General features: G+C 39.9%; 1 protein-coding gene across 2 annotated transcripts in view; it reads right to left on the reverse strand.

Annotated features, from left to right (window-relative positions):
• Hs2st1 (heparan sulfate 2-O-sulfotransferase 1) overlaps positions 1-22,947 on the reverse strand; it is a 159,420-nt gene that overhangs the window by 20,546 nt on the left and 115,927 nt on the right. For both annotated transcript variants that reach the window (XM_036190783.1, XM_036190784.1), the window contains exons 2-3: positions 13,714-13,952; positions 1,076-1,161 (exon numbers count right to left, since the gene is read on the reverse strand). In XM_036190783.1, coding sequence (XP_036046676.1) covers positions 1,076-1,161; positions 13,714-13,952 — 325 coding nt within the window. The remainder of the gene's footprint in view (positions 1-1,075; positions 1,162-13,713; positions 13,953-22,947) is intronic.

A 22,947-nucleotide genomic window follows, 5' to 3' on the forward strand; every position in this document is an offset into this window, starting at 1 on the left:
CAGAAGAGTGTACATTTAACTTAAAAGTTACAATTTTATTGAAGGAACTTAGGAATCATGAGGGGAATCAGGAATATATCCCTGTATGTAATATTTGGGTGATTCTTTAATTATATGATTTCCAGAGGAGTTAAGATTTCTTATTATCTGACCCAGTGACACACCTTTCTGCTCCTTTTCCTTTTCAAACTTAAAAAGTTAAATGGAGAGAAGATGCTCCCGCCTTTCATTTTAAAACTTACACAGAATGCCTTTTAAAGTTAATGGTTGATATACACATTCTTGTAAGACACAAGTGCTAATTTAAAAACTGAACTGATCATGCCTAAAGTTAGCAATACATTTCCTGATGTGTCTGAAGTTAACACAGAGAGCTATTAGCAGAGCGTCTGGATTTGAGGTTCTACTGTAGGGGCACCACATGTTCCATTGAAAACATTCAAACGGATGCTATATTTAGACTATTCCTTTTAACCAATTTTCTGATTAGTCCTTAATGATGCAAGGGCTCTCGAGGAGGCCACAGAATGCTTGAACACTGTTTGTAGTCTATAGTCTTTTGAACTCTTCTTTAAGAGAATTAAGACATAATAATCCTGACTTACACAATCACATTCAAATGTAAAAGTCTTAGTTTTTAAAAAGTCAGCCCAATACCTCAATTTCAAAGCAGAAACACCACAGTGCAAGGGAAAGCACACTGAGGTACCAAAACTGAGAGTGAGAGTTTCTTTCCCCAGCCAGTGAGCTGGTGAGCTTTGCTGACTGGCCTGGTGAGAAGCCGAGCTCTCCAGGAGCCAGGCGGCAGTAGGCTTCCAGGTGTACAGGAGAAATTCTTCTCTATTCCCTAACTTAACAGAACATGAATTCCTATAATTAGCACGAGAAGTGTCAATTTATGAACACTAGAGGGCAGTAAAACACTGGGAGGAATATTTAAATTGCAGGTCTAAAAGAGGCGTGTCGGTATATTCTTTTTTTAAAACCCAAATCCTAACACTTTAGTGAAGTTATTTTGTTTCATGCTGATGACATAGAAAGCATTCTTTAGTACATCAGTTTGAATACTACTTACTTTGCAAAATCCAAGTAAGAAATGTGTCCATGATAAAACCCTGGTTTCATCTCGTTCCAGGTGGTTATATTCTTTACAAAGCGTACCTAAAAAAAGAGGACATATTCATTACCTCACTCCAATTTAAGGAAAACGATATCCCGCAACAGCAAAACACCTCCTGCTCAGGGGCAGGACCAGTCCCAGCATTTCAACAGTTCCAGAGCTGGAAGGCACATCTGAAGTAAGGGCAGTTAGTGTAACCTGGATGTACTATTTACCACAGCCATGTACATGGAGTGCATTTACACAGGGTGGTAGGAGGCTGTGGGAGAATTTCCCCTCCATGAAGGTAAACTGTAATTGCCAACTTGACTAAATTGGAATCAACTAAGAGATGAGCCACTGGCACAGCTGTGAGGGATTTGCTTGATCGGCTTATCTGCAGTGGGAAGATCCACACTAGATGTGGCAGCCAGAAGGGAGGAAGATGGGGAGAAGGCTGCATGTGCCTGCCTTTGCACCTCCCGAGAGTTCAGTTGCCCGGAGCTGCCTGGACCGCTGACACTACTCTAATGCCGGCACCACGCCACTACTGCAGCTGCTGCATTCTTCTGCGATGTCGGAATCCTGATTCTTCAGGCTCTGAACTTGGACTGAAAATGGGTTGCTCTAGACCCTCAAGGCCAAGCTGGCACTCCTCGTGGACCGAACAGTTACAGGTCAGCTGCTCCAGTGTCGAACTACTCGGAAAGCATCATGGATAAGACATTCTAATAACACTTGCTCTCTTTCATAAGGTTTGTTTATATGGTTGTATGTATCTATGTGTTTCTGTGCACATGTGTGTAGAAGCCAGAACAGGGCACTGGGTCTCATGGAGCTAGAGATATAGATAATATGAGCTGCTCCATGTGGGTTCTGGGAACCAAACTCAGGTTTTCTGAAGAGGAGCAAGCCCTCTTAACCAATAATCCACTCCAACACGATCCACTTTTAGTATACATGCATACACACAATATAAGTGTGTGTGTGTGTGTGTGTGTGTGTGTGTATTCATTCTGTTCCTCTAGAGAACCCTGGCTGTCTTAATTAGGGTTTCTATTGCTGTAATATACAATGCTACAGCCACAAGCAACTTAGGGAGGAAAGGATTTATTTCACTGGCATTTCCACATTAAGGTCCATCATCAAGGGAAGTCAGCACAGGAACACAACAAAGCAGGAACTGATGCAGAGGCCATGAAAAGCAATGCTTGTTCCTCCTGACTTGCTCAGTTTGCTTTCTTAGACACCCTAGGACTGCCTGCCCAGGTGTGGTGCTGCCCACAATAGGGAAGGCCTGCACACATCAACCATGAATCAAGTAAATACCCCACCCCCACCCCCCACCCCCACCCCCGCCTGTAGGCCAATCCTATGGAGCTATTTTCTTGATTAACATTTCTTCCCAGATGAGCCTACCCTATGTCAAGTTGACATAAAACTATCAACAATACCCTTATTAACAATGTGCAGTGATGCTAGCAAGCAAAATTCCAATGTAAAGAATTCAGAGAGAGAGAGAGAGAGAGAGAGAGAGAGAGAGAGAGAGAGAGAGAGAGAGAATGTGTATGTAAATTAAAAACAAATCTCATGAAACCTTGTTGAGCCTCAAGTTCATTCCATATTCAAGGATGACCTTTTAACAGCTCTGGCTGTCCTGGAACTCACTCTGTAGCTCAGGCTAGCCTTGAACTCACAGAGATCCACCTGCCTCTGCCTCCCAAGTGCTGGAATTAAAAGTGTGCACCACCATGCCTGGTGAGTTTGAATTCTCGATCCTTCTTCCACTTCCCAAGGGGTTACAGTTATGTTCCACTATACCCTGCTCATTCCATATACTAAATGTTTCCCTCTCTGATACATTACTCAAAAAGTAATCATAAAACAGACATTTCTATTTATGCTTCAACAAATTAAAATAAAACTACCAAAATGATTAAAGATGATGACTATAAGCAGATTTTAAAGAGGGGATATATAAGCTTGTTCAAATTAAAATATTTAACATATCCAAATATCTAAAATTTTCTTTTACTTTTAAGAATTCTGTTTGTATGTATATGGATCACTGTGTGGGTTTGCGTAATGTAAGACAGCAGGTGTCCACAGAATCCATGAGAGGCTGATCTTTTGGAGCTGGTGTTACAGACTGCTGTGAGCTGCCCGATGTGGTACTGGGAACTGAACTCAGGGCCAATGCAAGAGCAATATACATTCTTAACTGCTAAGGCAATTCTCTAGCCCTTAAATACTTCTTAATTTACTGGAATTGGAAGTATACAAAAAGTTAACATGAAAAATTAAGTGCACATTAATTAATTTTAAAAAATTGAAAGAAAATTTTGAAAAAGGAAAGAAAACAACCGGTTAACTTAAAGAGTTTGAGTGCCAGCAGCTACAGTTTCTCAAAGGAAGTTTAGTCTGCACAATACATAGCAAGTGGTCAGGACTCTGTTCTGGAAACTAGACACACATAGTGAGGCCCACTACTCTACTGCTGTGGGATGTTCAAGTATGTCAAATGTGTTGTTCTGATTGGTGAAAATAAAACACTGATTGGCCAGTAGCCAGGCAGGACATATAGGTGGGACAAACAGAAGAGAAGTCTGGGAAGTGGAAGGCGGGGGTGGAGAGAGGTGCCAGCAGCCGCCATGACAAGCAAGATGTAAGGTACAGGTAAGCCACAAGTCACATGGCAAGTTATAGATTAATAGAATGGGTTAATTTAAGATAGAAGAAGTAGATAACAAGAAGCCTGCCACGGCCATACAGTTTATAAGTAATATAAGCATCTGAGTGATTATTTTATACGTGGGCTGTGGGACTGCGGGGGCTTGGTGGCACCTGGAGAGTAGCTCTCCAGCTACACTCCACACTGTGGGAAAGGCAGAGTGTTCACGGATCCCAGAAGAACAGAGCCTGCTGTGGATATTGCTCTGTATGCTGTGAATATGTTGCTCTGATTGGTTGATGAATAAAATGCTGATTGGCCACGCAGGAAGTATAGGCAGAATAAGCCAACAAGGAGAATTCTGGGAAGAAGAAGGCTAGTGAGGAGACACTAGCCTGCCGTCCAGGGAGCAGCACGTAATAGCACACAGGTAAAGCCACAGAACACGTGGAGACATATAGATTAATAGAAATAAGCTGAGTTTAAGTACAGGAGCTAGTCAGTAGTAAGCCTGAGCTAATGGCCATGCAGTTGTAATTAATATAAGCCTCTGTGTGCTTACTTGGAGGACTCGAGTGGGAGAGACTTGTCCAGAACGCCAGCAGGCTGGGATACAGGAAAACTTTCATCTACAAGAGCCTGAACTTCCGACAATGCATCAGTCTTTCATCTATCTACATGTTAGACCTGAGTTACATGGATCTATTCTACATGACTTTGGCTTCTGTCATTACAGCAGTGACTGAGAATGACTGCTTTATACAGAGGGCCTGCTGGTAAGTTAGGGACAGGACATGTGCAGTCAGTCAGAAAATGTCCATCAGATAAAACAAGGTTCTGGGGCAGTTTAGTTTTAAGGGGACACATTATTAACTGATACACTGATGTAAATGATAGTAACATTAAGAGCCACATACATGTATGTATGTGTGTGAGGTTCTTGTATTCTCTCCTATTCATTCTTTTGTTGTTGTTGTTGTTGTTTATTTGTTTGTTTGAGACAGGGTTTCTCTGTGCAGCTTTGTGCCTTTCCTGGATCTCGCTCTGTAGACCAGGCTGGCCTCGAACTCACAGAGATCCACCTGCTTCTGCCTCCAGAGTGCATGCCCATCACTGCCCGACTACTAGTCATTTTTTAAGTTAAGCACCAAGCAGAATAAAAATATAAAATAGCAAATGAAAAATAAAGTATTAGATAATCCAAAATCTAAATCTGTAAAAACTGCATGACATAGAATGTGTTTGTAATAGTTAATTATGGTGGGCCCTATGAAAATCAATTGCAGTATTTCTACCAAAAATAAAGAGGGGTTGGACAGAAGGCTCAGTGGTTAAGAGCACTGGCTGCTCTTCCAGAGGAAGAGGAACCAGGATGGAGTCTCAGTATCCATGTGACAGCTCACAACCACCTGTACTTCCAGTTCCAGGGGATCTGATTCCTTCTTCTGGCCTCTGTAGTCACCAGCTGGGCACATGATGCAAAGATATACATCAGGCAAAACACCCATACATTCACTCAAAAAAAAAAAAAAAAAAAAAAAAGGAAAAGGAGGTGAAGAGGTGAGTTTCACAGTATAAGACATGCTTAGAAACTCAGATATTTGCCAAAAGCTTGAGATTTAATGTGGACATGGTGGTTTAGGAGGGGAATGAAGCTAGATTAGATTCCAAGGAAATGCTGTTGCAGAAAGTAAATGTCAGAGAGGACCAGAACATACAAATAAAAGTAGAATGTGACTCACAGAAATAGGAGTCAGACGTGTACTTCGAGCATCTTTTCTTTCCCCCCGCAGACATTCCTAAGGATGGTCAATATTAACCTAAAGCATCTTGAGGATGAATGCCACATCCAACCATTCTTTAACATGGGAAATCTCAGGGGGTTGTTGCGCTAGATCCTGATACAGCAGGTCTAAAGGAGTACCTGGAGCTCGCTCTTCCTTTCCTTCCTTCCTTTCATTCATTCATTCGAGACAGGGATTCTCTATGTAACAGTCCTGGCAGTCCTGGAACTCCCTCTGTAGACTAGGTTGGCCTCAAACTCACAGAGATCCGTCTGCCTCTGCCACTCAAGTGCTGGGATTAAAGGTGTTCACCACTGCCACCACCCAGCAAATTCTGCATTTCTAATAAACCCCAGGAAGTGTGTTCATCCCTGGACCACAATAAAGAATATCGTTTCAGAAGGTGTGGGCTTAGGAGCCAGCTCCTACCTTTATTAATGTGAGGCTTGTTTTGTGACGCTAGCAAAGAAGACCCAAGGGCTACAGAAACCCTAGGGCAAGGTTATCTTCCTATTATTACAGAAAAAACCATGGAGATCCAGCAGGGTTTTCGGTAATCATATGAGCTACTCCAGTACATAAAACAAAGAGGAGGGCAGAAGCAGTGAACTCCACCCACTTTCACTTTCTTTCCTGAACTCCCACCTCTCCAGGGAGGCCTGAAGCACATTACAAAGAAACAGCTCACAGATTAAAGTCCTTCCAGTTGAGTTGAGAAAGTTTTAAGAGGCAGGGGACAGAAGCAAAGGCATGAATATTATGCTGTAACCGAACTTGAATTTATTGTAGAATCAGAACTTTAGACGTGGAAGAGACCAAGGAAATCCACTGAAAACTATATTATCTTAGATTGCCTTGAACTGTGGGGGGCTGGCTCAAGAGGTTTCAGAGGAGAAGAATTTTAGTATGTGGCCTACAGACTGTTCTTGTGATATTTTGTTGAACAAAGTGGCTGCCTTTTGCCTTTGTCCGAAGAGTTTGCCTGAGGCTAAAGTGAAGAGATTTGGATTAATTCTGTTGGCAGAGGAAATCTCAAAACAGCCTGTTGTGTGGCTATTGGTGGTAACTCTAATGAAGATTTATAATGAAAAGGAGCAAGCTGAGAAAGGCAAAACATGAATGTAAAGTCTAAGGAGAAAAGGAGCACCAGGAAGTGGAATGCAGCTAAATTCTCTGCTCAAAGAGATAAACAGATTAAGAAATGTAATAAAGGGAGTGCTGAACTCAGGGCAACATCTCACCCAGCTAAGTTTCCAACTTGTGAGAAGAAATTAAAGAAAAGCTTATAGCTAGGTGTGGTGGTACACACCTTTATTCACAGAACAAATAAAAGTCTTCCATACTCAGAAAGTAGAGGCTGGCAGATCTCTGAGTTTGAGGCCAGCCTGGTCTACAGAGCAAGTTCCAGAACAGCCAAGCTTAGGCAGTGAAGATAAACAGTGAAAACAGAAAACTGGTGAAGATGTACTTGAATGAGGGGGCCATGTTCCAGCCCCAGCAAACAGAACGTGGCAGCTTTGACCACGTGGTTCTGAAGTTAAGGACAGAAGAAAGGAGCTATGGAATTTCCTCTGTGACTAAGGAAAACCTTTGAGGCCAGGCAAGTGTCAGGGGTGTCCCTGAATGGAGGTCCAGAGGAGTCATTTAGTGAAGCTGTGAAGGTGAAGCCTAGATTGCCTTGGATTGCCTTCAAACCCAGGATGTTGGAAATGCCAGAAATGTGGGATACCTGATGAGGAAAGCTGCTAACAGGGAGTGGAACCAGTCCAAGGCAAAGAAGTGTGTTGTAGTCAACATAGCTGAAAGGAGTTGAAGATCTGAAGAGTGTTTCAACATCAGACACAGAGATGCAGAATTTGCAGTTTGCCCAGCTGATCTTTGGTCTTGCTTTGGTCCAGTATTTCCTCACTATGCTCCCTTCCCTATGGTTTGGAATGGTAATGTATATCCTGTGCCATTATGTATTAGAAATATATGATCTGCTTTTTGATTTTGATTTTACAGGAGCTTACAGACTATTATATAAGTTTGAGACTTATAGACTATGGGGACTTTTGAAGTTGGACTGAATGCAGTTTTTCATTATGATACGACTACAAGCCTATGAAGGCCAGGGAGTGAAATGTGTTGGTTTGAAAGAAAATGGCCCCCATAGGGAGTGGCACTAATGGGAGGTATGGCCTTGTTGGAGTAGGTATGGCCTTGTTGGAGTAGGTATGTCACTGTAGAGGCAGGCTTTGAGGTCTCATATATGCTCAAATCACACTCAGTGAGACAGTTCACTTCCTGTTGCTTCTGGATCAAGATGTAGAATTTTCCAACACCATGTCTGCCTGCTCATGACTATAACTCCCAACTGCTATGCTCCCTACCATGATGATAATGGACTAAACCTCTGAAACTGTAAGCCAGCCCCCCATTAAATGTTTTGCTTTATAAGAATTGCCATTGTCATGGAGTCTCTTAACAGCAATAGAAACCCTAATAGGACAAGGACCAAGTGGTGCTTTGTCCTCTGGAAAGCAGCTGGGGCATGTAGGAGTGCCATTTACACACTTAACTTTCATACACCCTTCTTCAGAGCTGTTCTTCATGGAAAGGATGAAAGTAAGCCGGTAGAAAATGGCAGTTCCAAATGGCTTCCTTTTTAAAGGATCAGTTGAGCCACTGCCTTTCAGCCATGTTTAGTACTTACCCTCTAGTGTTCCAACGTTTCCCAGTCTCCACCTCAACTTTCCCTCCACACCTAATCTTTTCCACCCTCTCACTCCTGCACCACAGACTTGCTCTTCCTGCTGGCTTTCTTCTATCGTCTACACCAGGGCATTGGCCCATAGGACCTAGGTGAGCCAACCAGTGCATTCTACAGATTCTTCCTTTTGTGCCAGGTGAAGGGCAATAAAACACAACAGCACCACATGGCATTTAGGAGGCTGGAAACACCAGACACTGGCAGAGGGAGAAGAGAGAACTCAAATAGATTTTCCACACTCTGATTGAAGCATGCTACCAAGAAGGATGGTTCATAAGGAGTAGTTAGATACAGTACATGAACATAATGTTTTTATGGCTAGCCTGGAGCAGATTCTAAGCTATGACTTCTGTCGGGTTTTATAACTCAAGCAGAGCCAAGCTAGCAAGTAATCACAATACACCTTTAGGGAAAACACAAGCAGTGTAGGTGGTGGGACAGGATTTATTTGCTTGTTGAATCAGATCTGAACCAATTCAAAAGGAAAAAGCTAAGAAGGCACCTTTGTATGAACAGTATCTAGGCCTACATTCTCGACAGGTTCAACTCCACATCCTGATCATCTGTGATCACAAAAGAACTCCTTCCCACTATCTGAAGGAGTGGGAGCATCCCTGAATTCCCTGGCCCAGTTCCAACTTCGTAATTACTATCTCCTGAGATGAAGCCTACTACTAACTTGAGTAATTACCATTCACCAACTCCTACTGATAAATTTACTTTAAGTAAACATCTCTTGTCTAGTCATAGGCATATATTTTTTTTAAGTATAAACCAGAGAGAAGGTTTTCTATACTCAGGGGAAAACTAGTTAGTGGGTAGATAAAAGGTAAGTTCAGCTGCAACAGAGGGCACTGAGTCTGAGGTTCAGACCCAAGCTGCTCAAGAGTCCTAAATCACCCAAAGAGGTAAGGATCAAACTTCCATCAAGCAGAGGGTTGACTCTGCTTAGAGCTGTAACCATGGTGCTGTAATCAGCTAAGGACTACCACCAAAATCTAGGTTGGCTCATTTGCTTAAACATTCATCATTTAACAAAAAAGTGTGCCAAATATCTTCCATGTCCTGGTCACCCATTTGAGGCAAAAGTCATGGGGGTATACAGCAGACAAGCAAGATGTCTGCCCTCAAGGGGCTTATACTACAACAGAGGAAAACAAAAAGAAATAAAACCAGACTGTAACCTGATTTTATAAATTGATTAGGATTAGGAGTTATGTGGTTCCAAATCTTTGGAAGGAACATTTAATATAACATAGGATGGCTAGTCAAGGTCCAAGGGCCTGTCATTTAATCAGAAACACTGAAAGGATAACAGGAAGACAATCGAGGGAAAAAATTCACTCTACAGAAGGTAAGAGCACAGGTCCTGAAGTGAGAAAGACCTGATGCAGTCAATGATCCAAAAGGCTACTGTGGCTACTGGATAAGAAATTTGGTTGCTCTATGCAAAGTAAGAAGATGGATTTAAAGATAAATAAAACTTTCTGGAAAGATCTTAATGTGTCTTTGTATACTGCTGAACTGTGTTCTAAATCACTCATCCTCAAATTGCAGCATCAAGTGGAAGCTTTTTAAAAATTCAGAACATCAAGCTCTACTTGGTCCTTCAGAGAACCCGCATTTTAACCAATGATTAGCTAGCATGTTGCTCTGAGAAGTATCTGCAGCACATAGCAAACTATAGGCTCCAATGAAAATGAACACAAGGCAGCTTGAGAGAGAGTTAATGAAACACACATGCACATACAACAGAAATATTTTACTATGCTGTCCTGTAGGGCTAGATGCTTCCAATGTTTACAGCAAGAAGGATCATATATAATCAACTTCAGCATATGAGAATAGAATGGATTTTAGAAAGATCACACAGGATGCTGCCAATCACACTGTTCTTAACCAGAAGAGTTGTTTCTCTCAGCAACTCTTTTTTTAAAAATGTATTTTATTGTTTATGTGTATGAGTGTTTTGTCGGCATATGTGTGTCTGCATATGTGTGTACCATATGCATGCCTGGCCCGAACAGAGGTAAGAAGAGGGCATTGGATCCCTTGGAACTGGAGTTACTGATGACTGTGAGGTACCATGTGAGTGCTGGGAATCAAACTTAGGCCCTCCGGAAGAGCAATCAACACGCTTAACCACTGAGCCACCAGTATTTTTATCCGAATTAAAGGCCATTTCAAAAACCAAACTCCAACAAAGGTCGTTTTATGTTAATCACTTAATTTCTTATGCTTTACATTCTATTAATCTCCTCTTTAAATATCTTTCTTCCTCCACCATCCCCAACTGCTTTATTTCAGACAGGAGATTAAGGTACAACATCTCTGCATATCTTAGGCTATCCAAAGAAAACAAACTTTACACTATGGAAAAAAGCTGAAACAGTCCGGTGCCAACTGCTTACCTAGATCCTTAACTGTTAATACATTGCACTTCCAGTATGCTGTCTCTATGTGCTCAGACATACTCATTGTTCTCAACTACCTGAGAACAGCACACATCCACACTTCCTTCTTAAACACTGTGTATTATTTATGAACAAGGACCTTATCGTTTTAAATCAAAAGTCCAATTACAGATGACACATCTTTGCTTTCCACATCTTAGTGTCCTGTAGTCTTAAGCTTCCACCCCAGCACCTAGTCCTCTGTTGGTTGTCACAACACTGAAACTCTGGAAAAGACAAGGAGTGTTGTTTCACAGGATGTTCTGACATGAATGTCTGCTTTCTTTAGTTATGACCACATGAAGCAGTTTGGTGAGACTATCATACATTGATGTTTTAATTATCCTCAATTTCTGATTCTGTCTTAGGTTGTCAAGTAAATTGTAAAAAGCTCTTTGAGAGACATCCCTTGGCTTCTTATTTCATTGGTATTTCTCCCAAAGAATGTGGCACAATATTTGTATATATCACGTGTTCAGTAAGATAAATGAGACATTTGAGAGCCAAGCTGGCGACTTTCCAGGATGGCTAAAGCTACCACTGTTGTCATCTCCCTGACCAGCTCTGTGTCGACTAAACGTGTCTAGTGCTGTGCTGCTAAACTGTGAGAACAGTAATTAAGCATGTGAGTATTTACATGGTGCCTAGTATTGCACATACAAAATATGTAGTGCTCAGCTGGGTGGGATGAGCTGGAATGGATTGGATTGAAAAGCTCCATTTGTATACATAAGAATCCAAATGGATCAGGGTCTCCTACTACAGTCCCAGCTTTATGAGTCAATTGGGCTTTAAATAGAGGGTCTGTACAACAGTACATTCACCAAAGTCAGACATCAATTTGATGCTATTTGCTTAGGAACAGTAAAACTATCCTTAACTCCTACTTAACTAGCTGAATACTGTACACTAGCACAACAAAAATATGACTTTAAAAACAGAAGTATAGTAGAGAAGATGGGATATTTGAAAAATGACTTCAAAATTATATAGTTTCAAGTTTACATTCAGATGAAACTTCTTGGGTTGCAAATGAAAACACTCTAATAAGGAAAGGGAGATGCAACATGGCTTGTTTTTAGAAAATGGCTTCTGCACAGGATATCGGTAAACTTTACATATACTGTATCGGAGGACACTTTTATATAAGCTCCTCATTAGGACCAGGTTTTCAATTACTGGCTGACACTTGGAATATGTCATTTAATGCTTAAGACTACTTCCCTAAAGTGTTCCTCAATTAAAAAAAAGGAAAAAGCTCTCGGTGTTGTTTATTACATAAGCCGACTGCTTTATTTAGGCCAGCGCTTCTGATTCTTGTGTCCTCCTTCTATATAAACACCAGGCTGCTGCAAGGGAAGCAGAAGCTGTATCCTATCCAAACGCAACTGGAATGAAGCTACATGGAGCTGATAAATGTCATGTGTGGGGAGCGTCTCCACACTTACATTTCATGAGGAAAAAAAAGCATGGATGTCATTGCCAGATGCCTTGTAGCTGCCAAAAAACTTTGGAAGGTTGGACACAAATTAAGTAAAAGTCAAACAAACAAGTTAACATTAAAAAAATACTGCTGAGGAAATTTGACATTATTCTGACATGCTTCTTTTAAATCAAGGTATGTTGTGCAATGCTACAATGCAAACCTACCATACAGAATGCAAAAATAACATTTATTATGCTGTCCCTTGAGATATACAGTATTGTGCTGTGAACTTTTTTTTAAAAATAACCAACAGTGTGAAAAAGTTGTGTTTCATTTACAGAAAATTATTTGGTTTAGCTAACAGACATATATTTTTTGATTCTATGAAAAATAAATTATCCTACAGACAGTCAAAAAGCAGATGGGTAGATGATATGCTATCTACTACTAGCCTTCAAAAAACAGTTCTCTGGCCAAAACCCTTATCAGTTTTATTCCCTGCTTAGTGTAAGGGTTACGGATAGGCTTAACAGTGGCAAACTTCTCAATTCCATAACAAAACAGGTTCCACTGCTTCCAAACAGCTGAAGCCCTAGCTGCAATATGACTGTAATGCATACCTTCTAATAAAGTACTCCAGTGGCATTTGGGGTGACCCAGGATTTCAGTTTCTTTTTATGATGGTCAAATACCCATTGCCTTCATTATTTACAATGAGAACTTTATAATTATAGTCATCACTACAGGTGTGTGGAAAACTATAAGCTACTTTTGGAAGAGATGGATAAACTAGATTTCATTTAACAATCTCCTCTATTTTAAAATACCATTTATGAAGTTATCTATCAACTTGATCATATAAAATTCCTGACAATTAAAAGATAAGTTTTGATAAGGACATCAGGCACTATCTGTTCTCTAGGAGGTTAGTTAATTTTTGGCTAATATGTACATGAGTTACTGAAGATGAAAATCAGGAGGCTAGAAAAGAACTTCATATAGGTATCGAGCCAACACTTCTTCATCGTAAGGTGAAACAATAAAATAACTTTTGCTGCAGGCATCTAATCAAGTTTTTAAAAAAAATGATTCCATGTTGGGCATGGTGGTGCATACCTGTAATTCCAGCACTTGGGAGGCGTGTAGATCTCTGTGAGTTCAAGGCCAGCCTAATCTACATAGTGAGCTCCCGCACAGCCAGGAATTTATAGAAAAACCTTGTCTCAAAATAATAAACAAACAAACAACTACCAAGAGAGTCCATATGGAAGAATATCAAAACTGTGTCCATAACTTTTAGCTATTTATCAGTTTGCTTATTGCACAAATTTCTGACTATAGGTTATATGCAAGAAAATGTATCAAGTATTAAGAAGATTACAAATTTGGAAAACAGTTCCCCACCCCCACATAAAAGCTGCTTACAATTCACTGACCACAGTGCACACATCCTTTCACTTTATCCCTTGCAATACCAAATTTGAGGAGATACCAGAAAGCATTTTCGTATTCCCTACATGGAAATTACCTGATCCTGCAGTGACATTACTGGATTATTTTTGGTAGTGTTGATGTGAAGAACATGGTACCTATTCTTTGCACACAAGTCATAGGCGATATTTGTAAACGAGGTGCTTGCAGTTTTGGGAACTCTGTTATAAATGATGACTATATCCTCTTCTTCATCTAAAGCTGCATCTTGCCGAGGGCCATCCATTGTATGTCGCTGTTCAATTTCCCGGACTTCATGTCTTGCAATTGCCCTTTCTGTAAAGAAAAGGAGAGCTGGACTAAGTTCTTTACCATCCTTTTAAACAAATTTTACTATAAAAAACAAACAAACAAAAACCTTACAAATAAAAAAGTCATATACCAAAATTAACCATCACACTGAAGTCTATGTATCCCAATGAATGTCTATACACTTTTCACACCCACTCTGAATAAACTAAATTCTTGATAGAATTACAAAATTAGGAATGGTTAACTTTTGATTATCATTAGCCAAGATAAAAATGCAAAAGAAAATAGACAACAAAAAGAACCAAAACATAGAGGAAAGAAATACAGACAGGCCAAGTTATTATTATTATTATTCTTTTTGAATGCCAAATGCTGTTTATTGAAGGAGGGAGGAGGTCTTAAATACAGGCTTACATTATAACTGCAGAACCACTGAGGGCAGAAGTTTGCTTCCGATGTTTTGCAATCTTGCATCTAAGCTGTTAACGCCCAATATGCAGGATACACAGACAAGGAACTTCCCTTAAGCATTCAGGAGGGTGGAATGTCCCAGGTAATCAGCATAGGGAGGATATCAAGGTCAAGGTCAGGAAGCAAGGCAACAGTTACCCAAAAGGGGGGGATGGGGGGGTGGGGGAAGGTGTACTCCCCTTTTACTAAAAAATGAGCTTCTGACTTAGGTTGCGTGGGATGGCAGCAGGTCACCTTACCCATCACAAAGACACCTGTCCAGGCCACACAGGCGCTCTGTCTTAGGTTGGTGAGCACCCCCCAGGCATTACCCGTCTCTGAATACCCATTATCACACAGGCTCAATCATGCAGTTAACTGTTGTCAAAGATCTCTAAGTGGCGCTGGGCTTGCAATCTGTGTGTTCGACACAGAAAAGACCAAGTTTTTAAGAGGAGGATCTAGTTGATTCCAAGCTTCAGCTCAGAACACACTTTTCCTTCCCAAGAACTGAGTAAGAATGGTTGTTAAAAGACCAGACCTTCAGAACTACTTCTTCAGGATAAAAAGATGCAATACAAGAACAAAAGGATAAACAGTTAAAAGTGTAGCTCACAATAGTATCCACAGCTCCAACATCTACTGCCTCAAGTAATACACACACACACACACACACACACACACACACACACACACACACACACCAGACTGCGTGCGCGGTGGCTGGACTGTGCAATGTCCCCCTAGGCTCACGTCTTTGAATAGCCAGTGGCACTCTTCTGGAAGGTTATAGAAGGTACAGGACGTGCAACCTGGCTGAAGGAAATGAGTGGGTCCCTAGGGTTTCTACAACCAGGCCCCACTTTCTATCCTCTCTCTGCTTCCTGAGGGAAGATGCCAATATGAGCAGTATCCTCCTATTCTGGCTGCTAAGGCTTTCTGCCATGGTGGACTGTGTGCCCTTCACACAGTAGGGCTTTCTGTCATGGTGGACTGTGTACCCTTCACACAGTAAGGCTTTCTGACATGGTGGACTGTGGTGGTATTGTGTTCCCTGAAATATTGTGCACTTTAATAAACTTATCTGGGGTCAGAGAACAGGACAGCCACAATATTAAACAAAGAGAACAGGCAGTGGTAGCACACGCCTTTAATCCTAGCATTCCAGGGGCAAAAATCCTGTCTAGATCTCTGTGTGTGTTCAAGGCCACATTGGAAACAGCCAGGCATGGTGACTCACACCTTTAATCCCAGAAAGTGAGCCTTTAATCCCAGGAAGTGATGGTAGAAAACAGAAAGATATATAAGGCGTGATGACCAGAAACTAGAAGCATTTGTCTGGTTAAGCATTCAGGCTTTCAAGCAGCAGTTCAGCTGAGAGCCACTGGGATGAGGACACAGAGGCTTGCAGTCTGAGGAAACAGGATCAGCTGAGGAATTGGCAAGGTGAGGTAGCTGTGGCTTGTTCTGCTTCTCTGATCTTCCAGCTTTCTCCCCAATATCTGGCTCCAGGTTTGCTTTTATTAATAAGAACTTTTAAGATTACTGCTACAGTGGACTGTGTCCTCTTCACACAGTAAGGCTTTCTGTCATGGTGGACTGTGTCCTCTTCACACAGAAGGGCTTTCTGTCATGGTGGACTGTGTGCCCTTCACACAGTAAGTCAAAACAAACTCTCTCTTAAGTCAATTCTTGTCAGGTATTTGGTCACAGCAACAGAAGAGTTTTAAAAAGTGCAGAAGAGAATATAGTATTTCACAGATAAAATATACCTAGAAAGAAATTACTGTATGGAAACTCTTTTGAAATCTAGTTAGGATTTAGTTACTTTCTACCTTATTAAAATTTGCCAAAAGCCAGGAGTGGTGGCACATACCTTTATTTTGGTTCAGATCTAGTTACCATGTACAGAGAAAGTACCTTTTCCACTGCCTTCTTGGCCTTCACAGGCACCAGGCACACACAGACATACATGTAGGCAAAACACCCACAAATGTAAAATGAACAATAAAAATGAAACAAACAGAACCATATGGAAAGCTTAGAGCTGAAGTCTAGTAACTGAGGTAAAACCCTTGTGAATGGATTCAATAGCAGAGTGGAGAAGAGAGAAACAGAAGCAGGGCACAGGAACAAGGGACACTGTGGAGTCTGGACTGTAATCTGACACTGCTGTAATAGTCTAAGAAATAAAAGAGAAAGAAGACAGCTAAAACAGAATTCAACCAACCATGGCTAAAACTAACATCTGCCAGGAGACAGAGACATTTAGAGTTAAGAAACCTCAAATAAGACAAGACCCAAAGACATCCATCTAGGTCAAGACACATCATAATTAACAAAACAAGTTGAAAGCAACTTTAGAAGCCGAAGCCATCCCTAAAAAAGAATGTGGGAGCTATCAGGCACACATTTCCCGCTGTAAACCACAGAACAGGCAGTACACAGTAATGAGAACTGAAGCTAGAACCCTAGATCCAGAGAACACGGTTTTCAAACACGAAGAGGAAGATACTCTCATAAGTATGAAAGGAAAAATGTTTAAAATCATCACAGATAGAACAAACTTAAAAGAGATTGGCTTTTAAAGCCAGGCAGTGGTGGCGCATGCCTTTAATCCCAGCACTCGGAGGAGAGGCAGGTGAATCTCTGTGAGTTCGAGGCCAGCCTGGTCTACAAAGCAAGTTCCAGGAAAGGTGCAAAGCTACACAGAGAAACCCTGCCTCAAAAAAACCCAAGAGATTGGCTTTTAAAAATTCTCTAAACTGAGGGCCAATGACAAGCCTCAGAGAAAGGTACCTGCTGCCAGGCCTGAAGACCAGAGTTCTATTTCTATGGCACATATGAAGAGAACTAACTCCTGTAAGCGGTCCTCTGACACACACATGCCTGTCTACACACAACAGTCAACACAGATAGATAGATAGATAGACAGATAGATAGATAGATAGATAGATAGACAGACAGATAGATAGAAAGAATTGAAAGAGAATTTAAATTGAAAAAGAAAATAACAGAAACAACAAAAATGAAGAGAATAAAAATGTCCATAAATACAATGGACTTTCCTTTTCCAATTGATTTTTTGAGACTATAAACAACTAAGCAAAAATTGCAATACCATGGAATTATGTAGACTATCTAACAAAACCCTCAGTACCAGGACCAGAGAGATGATTTAGTCATAATACTTTCTGTTCTTCCAGAGAACCCAGGTTCAAGTCCCAGCACTCAAATGTCTGTAGTTCTAGTTCCAAGGGATCCCATACATTTTTCTGACTTCTGTGAGCACTGCACATACATGGTGACCAGATATACACATAGGCAAAATACCCATAAACATAAAAATAAAATCTTCAAACCGTAAAAGAAAGTATTAGGCATGGAAAGCATCTCTTCGAGTGTGTCAGGGGATTCCAAGAGACCCCAAAACAATACAGGCTATTGCCATTGCCCTTGGTGGCCTTCACAAACTGAGGGAAAGACCTTATTTGCTAAAGACACCATACACTTTGGACATAGAATTTGGAGAAATAAAGCTGAAAATGATTTGGAAACCTCTTTTCCAAGGACTAGCTCTTAAAGTGTGGAAAGATGCAATTGGAGAAGTCAAAGCAAAAAGAAATCAATAGAACTACCAAGTTGTAAAGCCTATGGACAATAATAACCAGCAAGCGATGATGTCTCCAAAGGTGTAATAGCAGCACTTCTGTCTTGGGGGATAACCAAGAGCCATCAAATAGGAAAAGACACACTTAGTAGGAGAGAATTCATGTCTGATACTGTAAACATGGCCAATCACCTAGCTCAAGTCATGGCCCCAAGAAGAGAACATACTACTACTACTTTCCTAAGCCAGTATAACCCTAACTGCATTCTACATACTTATCCTTATACACAAAGGGAAGTGCAGCTCTCGCCTCTCATCAAAGCTTCTTTTTGCAGCAGATGGAGAACACTACAGAAATCCACAGCCAGTCAAACTACAGAAAAAACAACTGACCAATGCCAACTGATATATTACTAAAAATCCCTCCACCTAAGGGAACAACACAGAACAGCAGGGAGATTTTCAGAGCCAGAGGACCAGGGCATCTACTGTGAGATAGTGTCTTCCATATGTGACAGGGAAGCTGCACCCATACAATCTAAAAAACAGTGGTCACTTAAACAAGCCCTGCAGAATGACAGCATCGGGTGACATGCCACTGGGTATGAGGAAAACCTCACAATGCCTTACTCTGAGATGAAGAGCTAACAGGCAATTTATGGCTGCTGAGATACCAGAATCAGTTTTCTCCAGAAATGAGCCCTGGATAGGTTATCTAGTTGCATGCTGTTAGCCCTAAACACATAGATGGACAACATTAAATGGACTCCATAGATTATATGTGTGTATAAAAATAATAAAGAGGTTATGAATTTGATAGAGTGGAGAACACAGGAGGAGCTGGAGAGAAAGAGGAAAAGGAAGGGTGGAAATGATATAAATACAGCATTCATGTATGAATTCAAAAATTTTAATTAAAAAGAAAAAAATGGAGAGTAAAAATATTGACAATACCCCCCAAAATGAATAATATAATGAACTTTTCTTCTCCTTTTGAGTATTTGAAAGTGTATTTAAACAACAAAAGCAAAAATTAAAGTATGAAATTTGGTTCAAATTCATGCATAGCAAATATTAACACAATGTTATAAACAGAGAATAAAAAGGTCTAAAAGCAGCAGTAGTTTCTACCCTTCCTATGACTTTGTAAAATGACATCAGCAAGGGGAAATAGGATGTTTATATAATGAAAGAAATAACTTTGAAAGAACCTACAAAAATACTATACACAAAATACTCTAGGATAAAATGTAATTATATAAAAATATTCACAAGAATGCAGAAAATAGAAATACACAACAAAGTACAAGAATCCAGAGAACAAAATCCAGAACAGAAAACAAAATGTCAAAAGAACTTTAAAAAATATATTTAAAGTGAATACAAATGAAATAAAGTGTCAATATTTGTCAATACAGATAGAAGAATACAGGAAAAACCTATAGCACATACACACACATGAGAATAACATTTAATCAATAAGGATGACACACAAATGGAAACACACATAAAGAGATGTTAGAAACCGTCATAGGGAAACACAAATCAAAATTACAATGACGTGCCACATGGGACTCACTAGGACACCAATTATTAAACAGTGTTTATGAGGAATCAGAGTAACCAGAACCCTCATAACATTGCTGGTAAGACTGCAAGTGTATTTACAATGGAAAATACTTTAGTATTTCTCAAAATTTTAAGTACAGAATATGACTTAGCAATTCCACTCCTAGGTAGATACTCCAAGAAACTGAACACATAAGCAAATAGTTATGTCTACAATAGTACTTTTCTCTAAAGCCAAAAGATAAAAACAGTTCAGAGATCCATCAAGAGATTAATGATACATGGAATGTATATGGAACATATTATTCCTCCTTAAAAAGAATAAAGTATGCATATCAAAATAAGTAAACAAAGCAAGAAATTAAAGATCATAATGCTGTATTTAAAATAGGTAAGTTCATTAAACCAGAACTGACTGGTGGCTGCCATAGGATGGGGAGCGATGGGAGTACTTCTTTAGTTGTGTTAGTGTTTCTGGCGGAGGGATACAAATATTTTGGAAGTAAATAGGGGTAGTGCTTGTAATACTGAACACACTAGATGCTAGTGGACTGCTCACTTTAAAATGCCTAACATATGAATTTCACTTAAAAATGTATCAAAACCAAGAAAGTACAAAATACAGCTCTTAAAATATTAGTTCATTTTAATAATATTAAAAACAAAACTATTAATAAAACATAAAGCTTATAAAATACATCATTCTTTGTTTTTGAGATAGGGCTGACTTACCCTGAGTTTGTAATTGCCTATTCTCAAGTGCATACCTCTGTACTGTACCTGTGTAGCTAGGATTTTCTTTGGGCCGCCAACCAACTCCCAAATAAAGACATGCTAGCCTTATCTTAGGCTTGTCCCACTAGCTCTTATAACTTAATTTAACCTGTTTCCATTCATCTACATTTTGCCTCGAGGCTTTTCACCTTTCTTTCATTCTGTATATCCTACTTTCCTGCTTCCTCTGTGTCTGGCTGGCTGGCTTCTGTTGTCTCCCTGTCATTCTTCTTTTCTTAATCTCCCTAGCCTAAATTCCTTCTCCTACTTACTCTCCCTGGCCAGAAGTCCCACTTAAACCTTCTCCCTTGCTATTGGTCATTCAGCTTTTTATTAGACCAATCAGGTGCCTTATGCAGGCAAGGTAAAATAGCAACACATCTTTATATAACTAAGTACATGAAACACATTTTTGCATAGTTAAATAAATATTCCATAACATCTCCTCTTTTTTGTCTAAAGAGAAAAGTTTTAGCTTTAATATAGTAAGACTATGTATAATAAGAACAATTAATAATTGTCAAGTAAGAATTACATTTACAATATCCAGTCCATTTGCATTTTGCAAATTTAGAGAAAATACTCCATTATTCTATCTTGGAGAGTCCAAAGCTGTGTACCTCATTTACTTTCTATCCTAACCTGTATTACCAAGGCAAAACTTTCTTCTTAGACCTCAAAATGTTTTCTTAGAAAAACAATTTAAAATTTAAGCTTGTACATCTCCCAACCTTATACACTTTACATCTCTTTTATAAGTTTCTTTCCTGAATTTAATAAAGAAAACTATAACTAGTCTTCAACTCCATCAGAGACCTGAAAAGTATGTATTACCTGAGTAAACAGGAAGTGCAAAGCAAAATGTAAGACAAATTGTTAAATGGTCTTATTAATAAAAAAAAAAAAAACCCAGAGCCAGATTATTGGGATGAAAACTGAGAGATTAGAGGAATAGGACAAGCCACAGCCAACCTCACCTCACCAACTCCTCAGCCTCCAGAGAGAGCGCCTCTCCTATATACTCACGCCTATATCCTTTCTGTGCTCTGCTTTCTCACTTCCTCTCTCTGCCCAGCTACATCACTTCCTCTTTCTGCCCAACTCTATCACTTCCTGTCTGTCTCTACAGACCTCAATACCTCTATGGTTAAGTAGTGCTGGGAATTAAAGGTGTGTGCCACCACGCCTGGCTCTGTTCCCAGTGTGGTTTTGAACTCACAGAGATCTGGATGAATGTCTGCCTCCTGAATACTAGGATTAAGAGCGTGTGCTACCACTGCCTGACCTCCTTGTTTAATATAGTGGCTGGCTTTTTCCTCTGATCCTCAGATAAGCTTCATTGGGGTACACAAACAAAATATCACCACTTCCCCCTTTTTTTGGTCTAAAATAAAAAAAAATAACTAATATAAGAAAAAATACACACAGTAAGTACAATAACTATATACAATATATACAGGCAATAAATACATCAACAATGTCTAGACCATTTGCATTTGACAAATTCAGCAAAAATATTCCATTATCTATCCTATTTTGGTGAGTCCAAAAATGTAATTAATTTACTTTCTATTCTAACTTGTATTACCAACCAAAAACTATCTTTTGATGTCTTTCAAACTTATACACTTTACACCTCTTAGTGAGTTTCTTTTCTGAATTTGTTAGGAAAGCTATAACTATGTAGTCTTCAACTCCCTCAGATACCCAAGAAGGAAATAACATTATCTAGTAAAAAAGGAAGTACAAACAAGTGACTTCCAAAAAAAATGTGAGTTATGACAGAAACAGCTAGCTTCCTGGATAGTCACCCAAGGCTCCTCTGTAACATTGGGGCATCATCTTCAGCCTATAGGTCTAGAGTTTTTTAGTTGCTTCTCCCTATGTCCTGTAGAATGTCTGGCACTCTCCTCTGCAAAGCGGGAACCTGAAGGATCATCTTGCCTTGTTTTGGCAAATTCAGTGGTCATTTTTCTATGGATCCTATATGTCCAGTTTATACAACATATTATTAGCAGTCCAGGCAAGAGCAGTTTCTTGCCCAAATGGCTATTTTTTGTCAAGAAGGAGATAAACTTCATAAACTTCCAAAACTATAGAAATGACAGAAGCAGCTGGCTGCTGAGACAGTCACCCAAGTTTCCTCTACACCCTTGGGGCATCCATCTTCAGCCTACAGGCCTAATATATCTGACTTCTCTGTCATTGACAAAGTTTGGCAGTTTCCTTCTTTTGTGTCCTGTTCATCTAATTTAGACAACATACTGTCAGTAGTCAGGGCAAGGGCAGTTTCTTGCCCAGTGGCTAACTGCCACAACAAGAGCAAACTCCAAATGGAGGTTCTTTGATGACCATCCTCTTTTTTGAAGTAAATTTGTGCTGCCAGGACCAGACTTGTCTCATTGTCATGAAAAACATTAGGTTATTAAAACAACTTACATGCTTTATTTTCCAGGTCTCTGAAGTGTTTGAAGATCACCTATCTAAAATATAACTGTTTAACCTTGAAAACATACCTAACTACACATTTGATTGTTATAGATGACTAACTACTAACCTGCATTTCTTACTTATCCTAAACAGTTTGTAATAATAGCTTTCAAGGACTAGAACTTT

Source organism: Onychomys torridus, chromosome 6 (assembly GCF_903995425.1).
Source record: "Onychomys torridus chromosome 6, mOncTor1.1, whole genome shotgun sequence".
Lineage (NCBI taxonomy): Eukaryota > Metazoa > Chordata > Mammalia > Rodentia > Cricetidae > Onychomys > Onychomys torridus.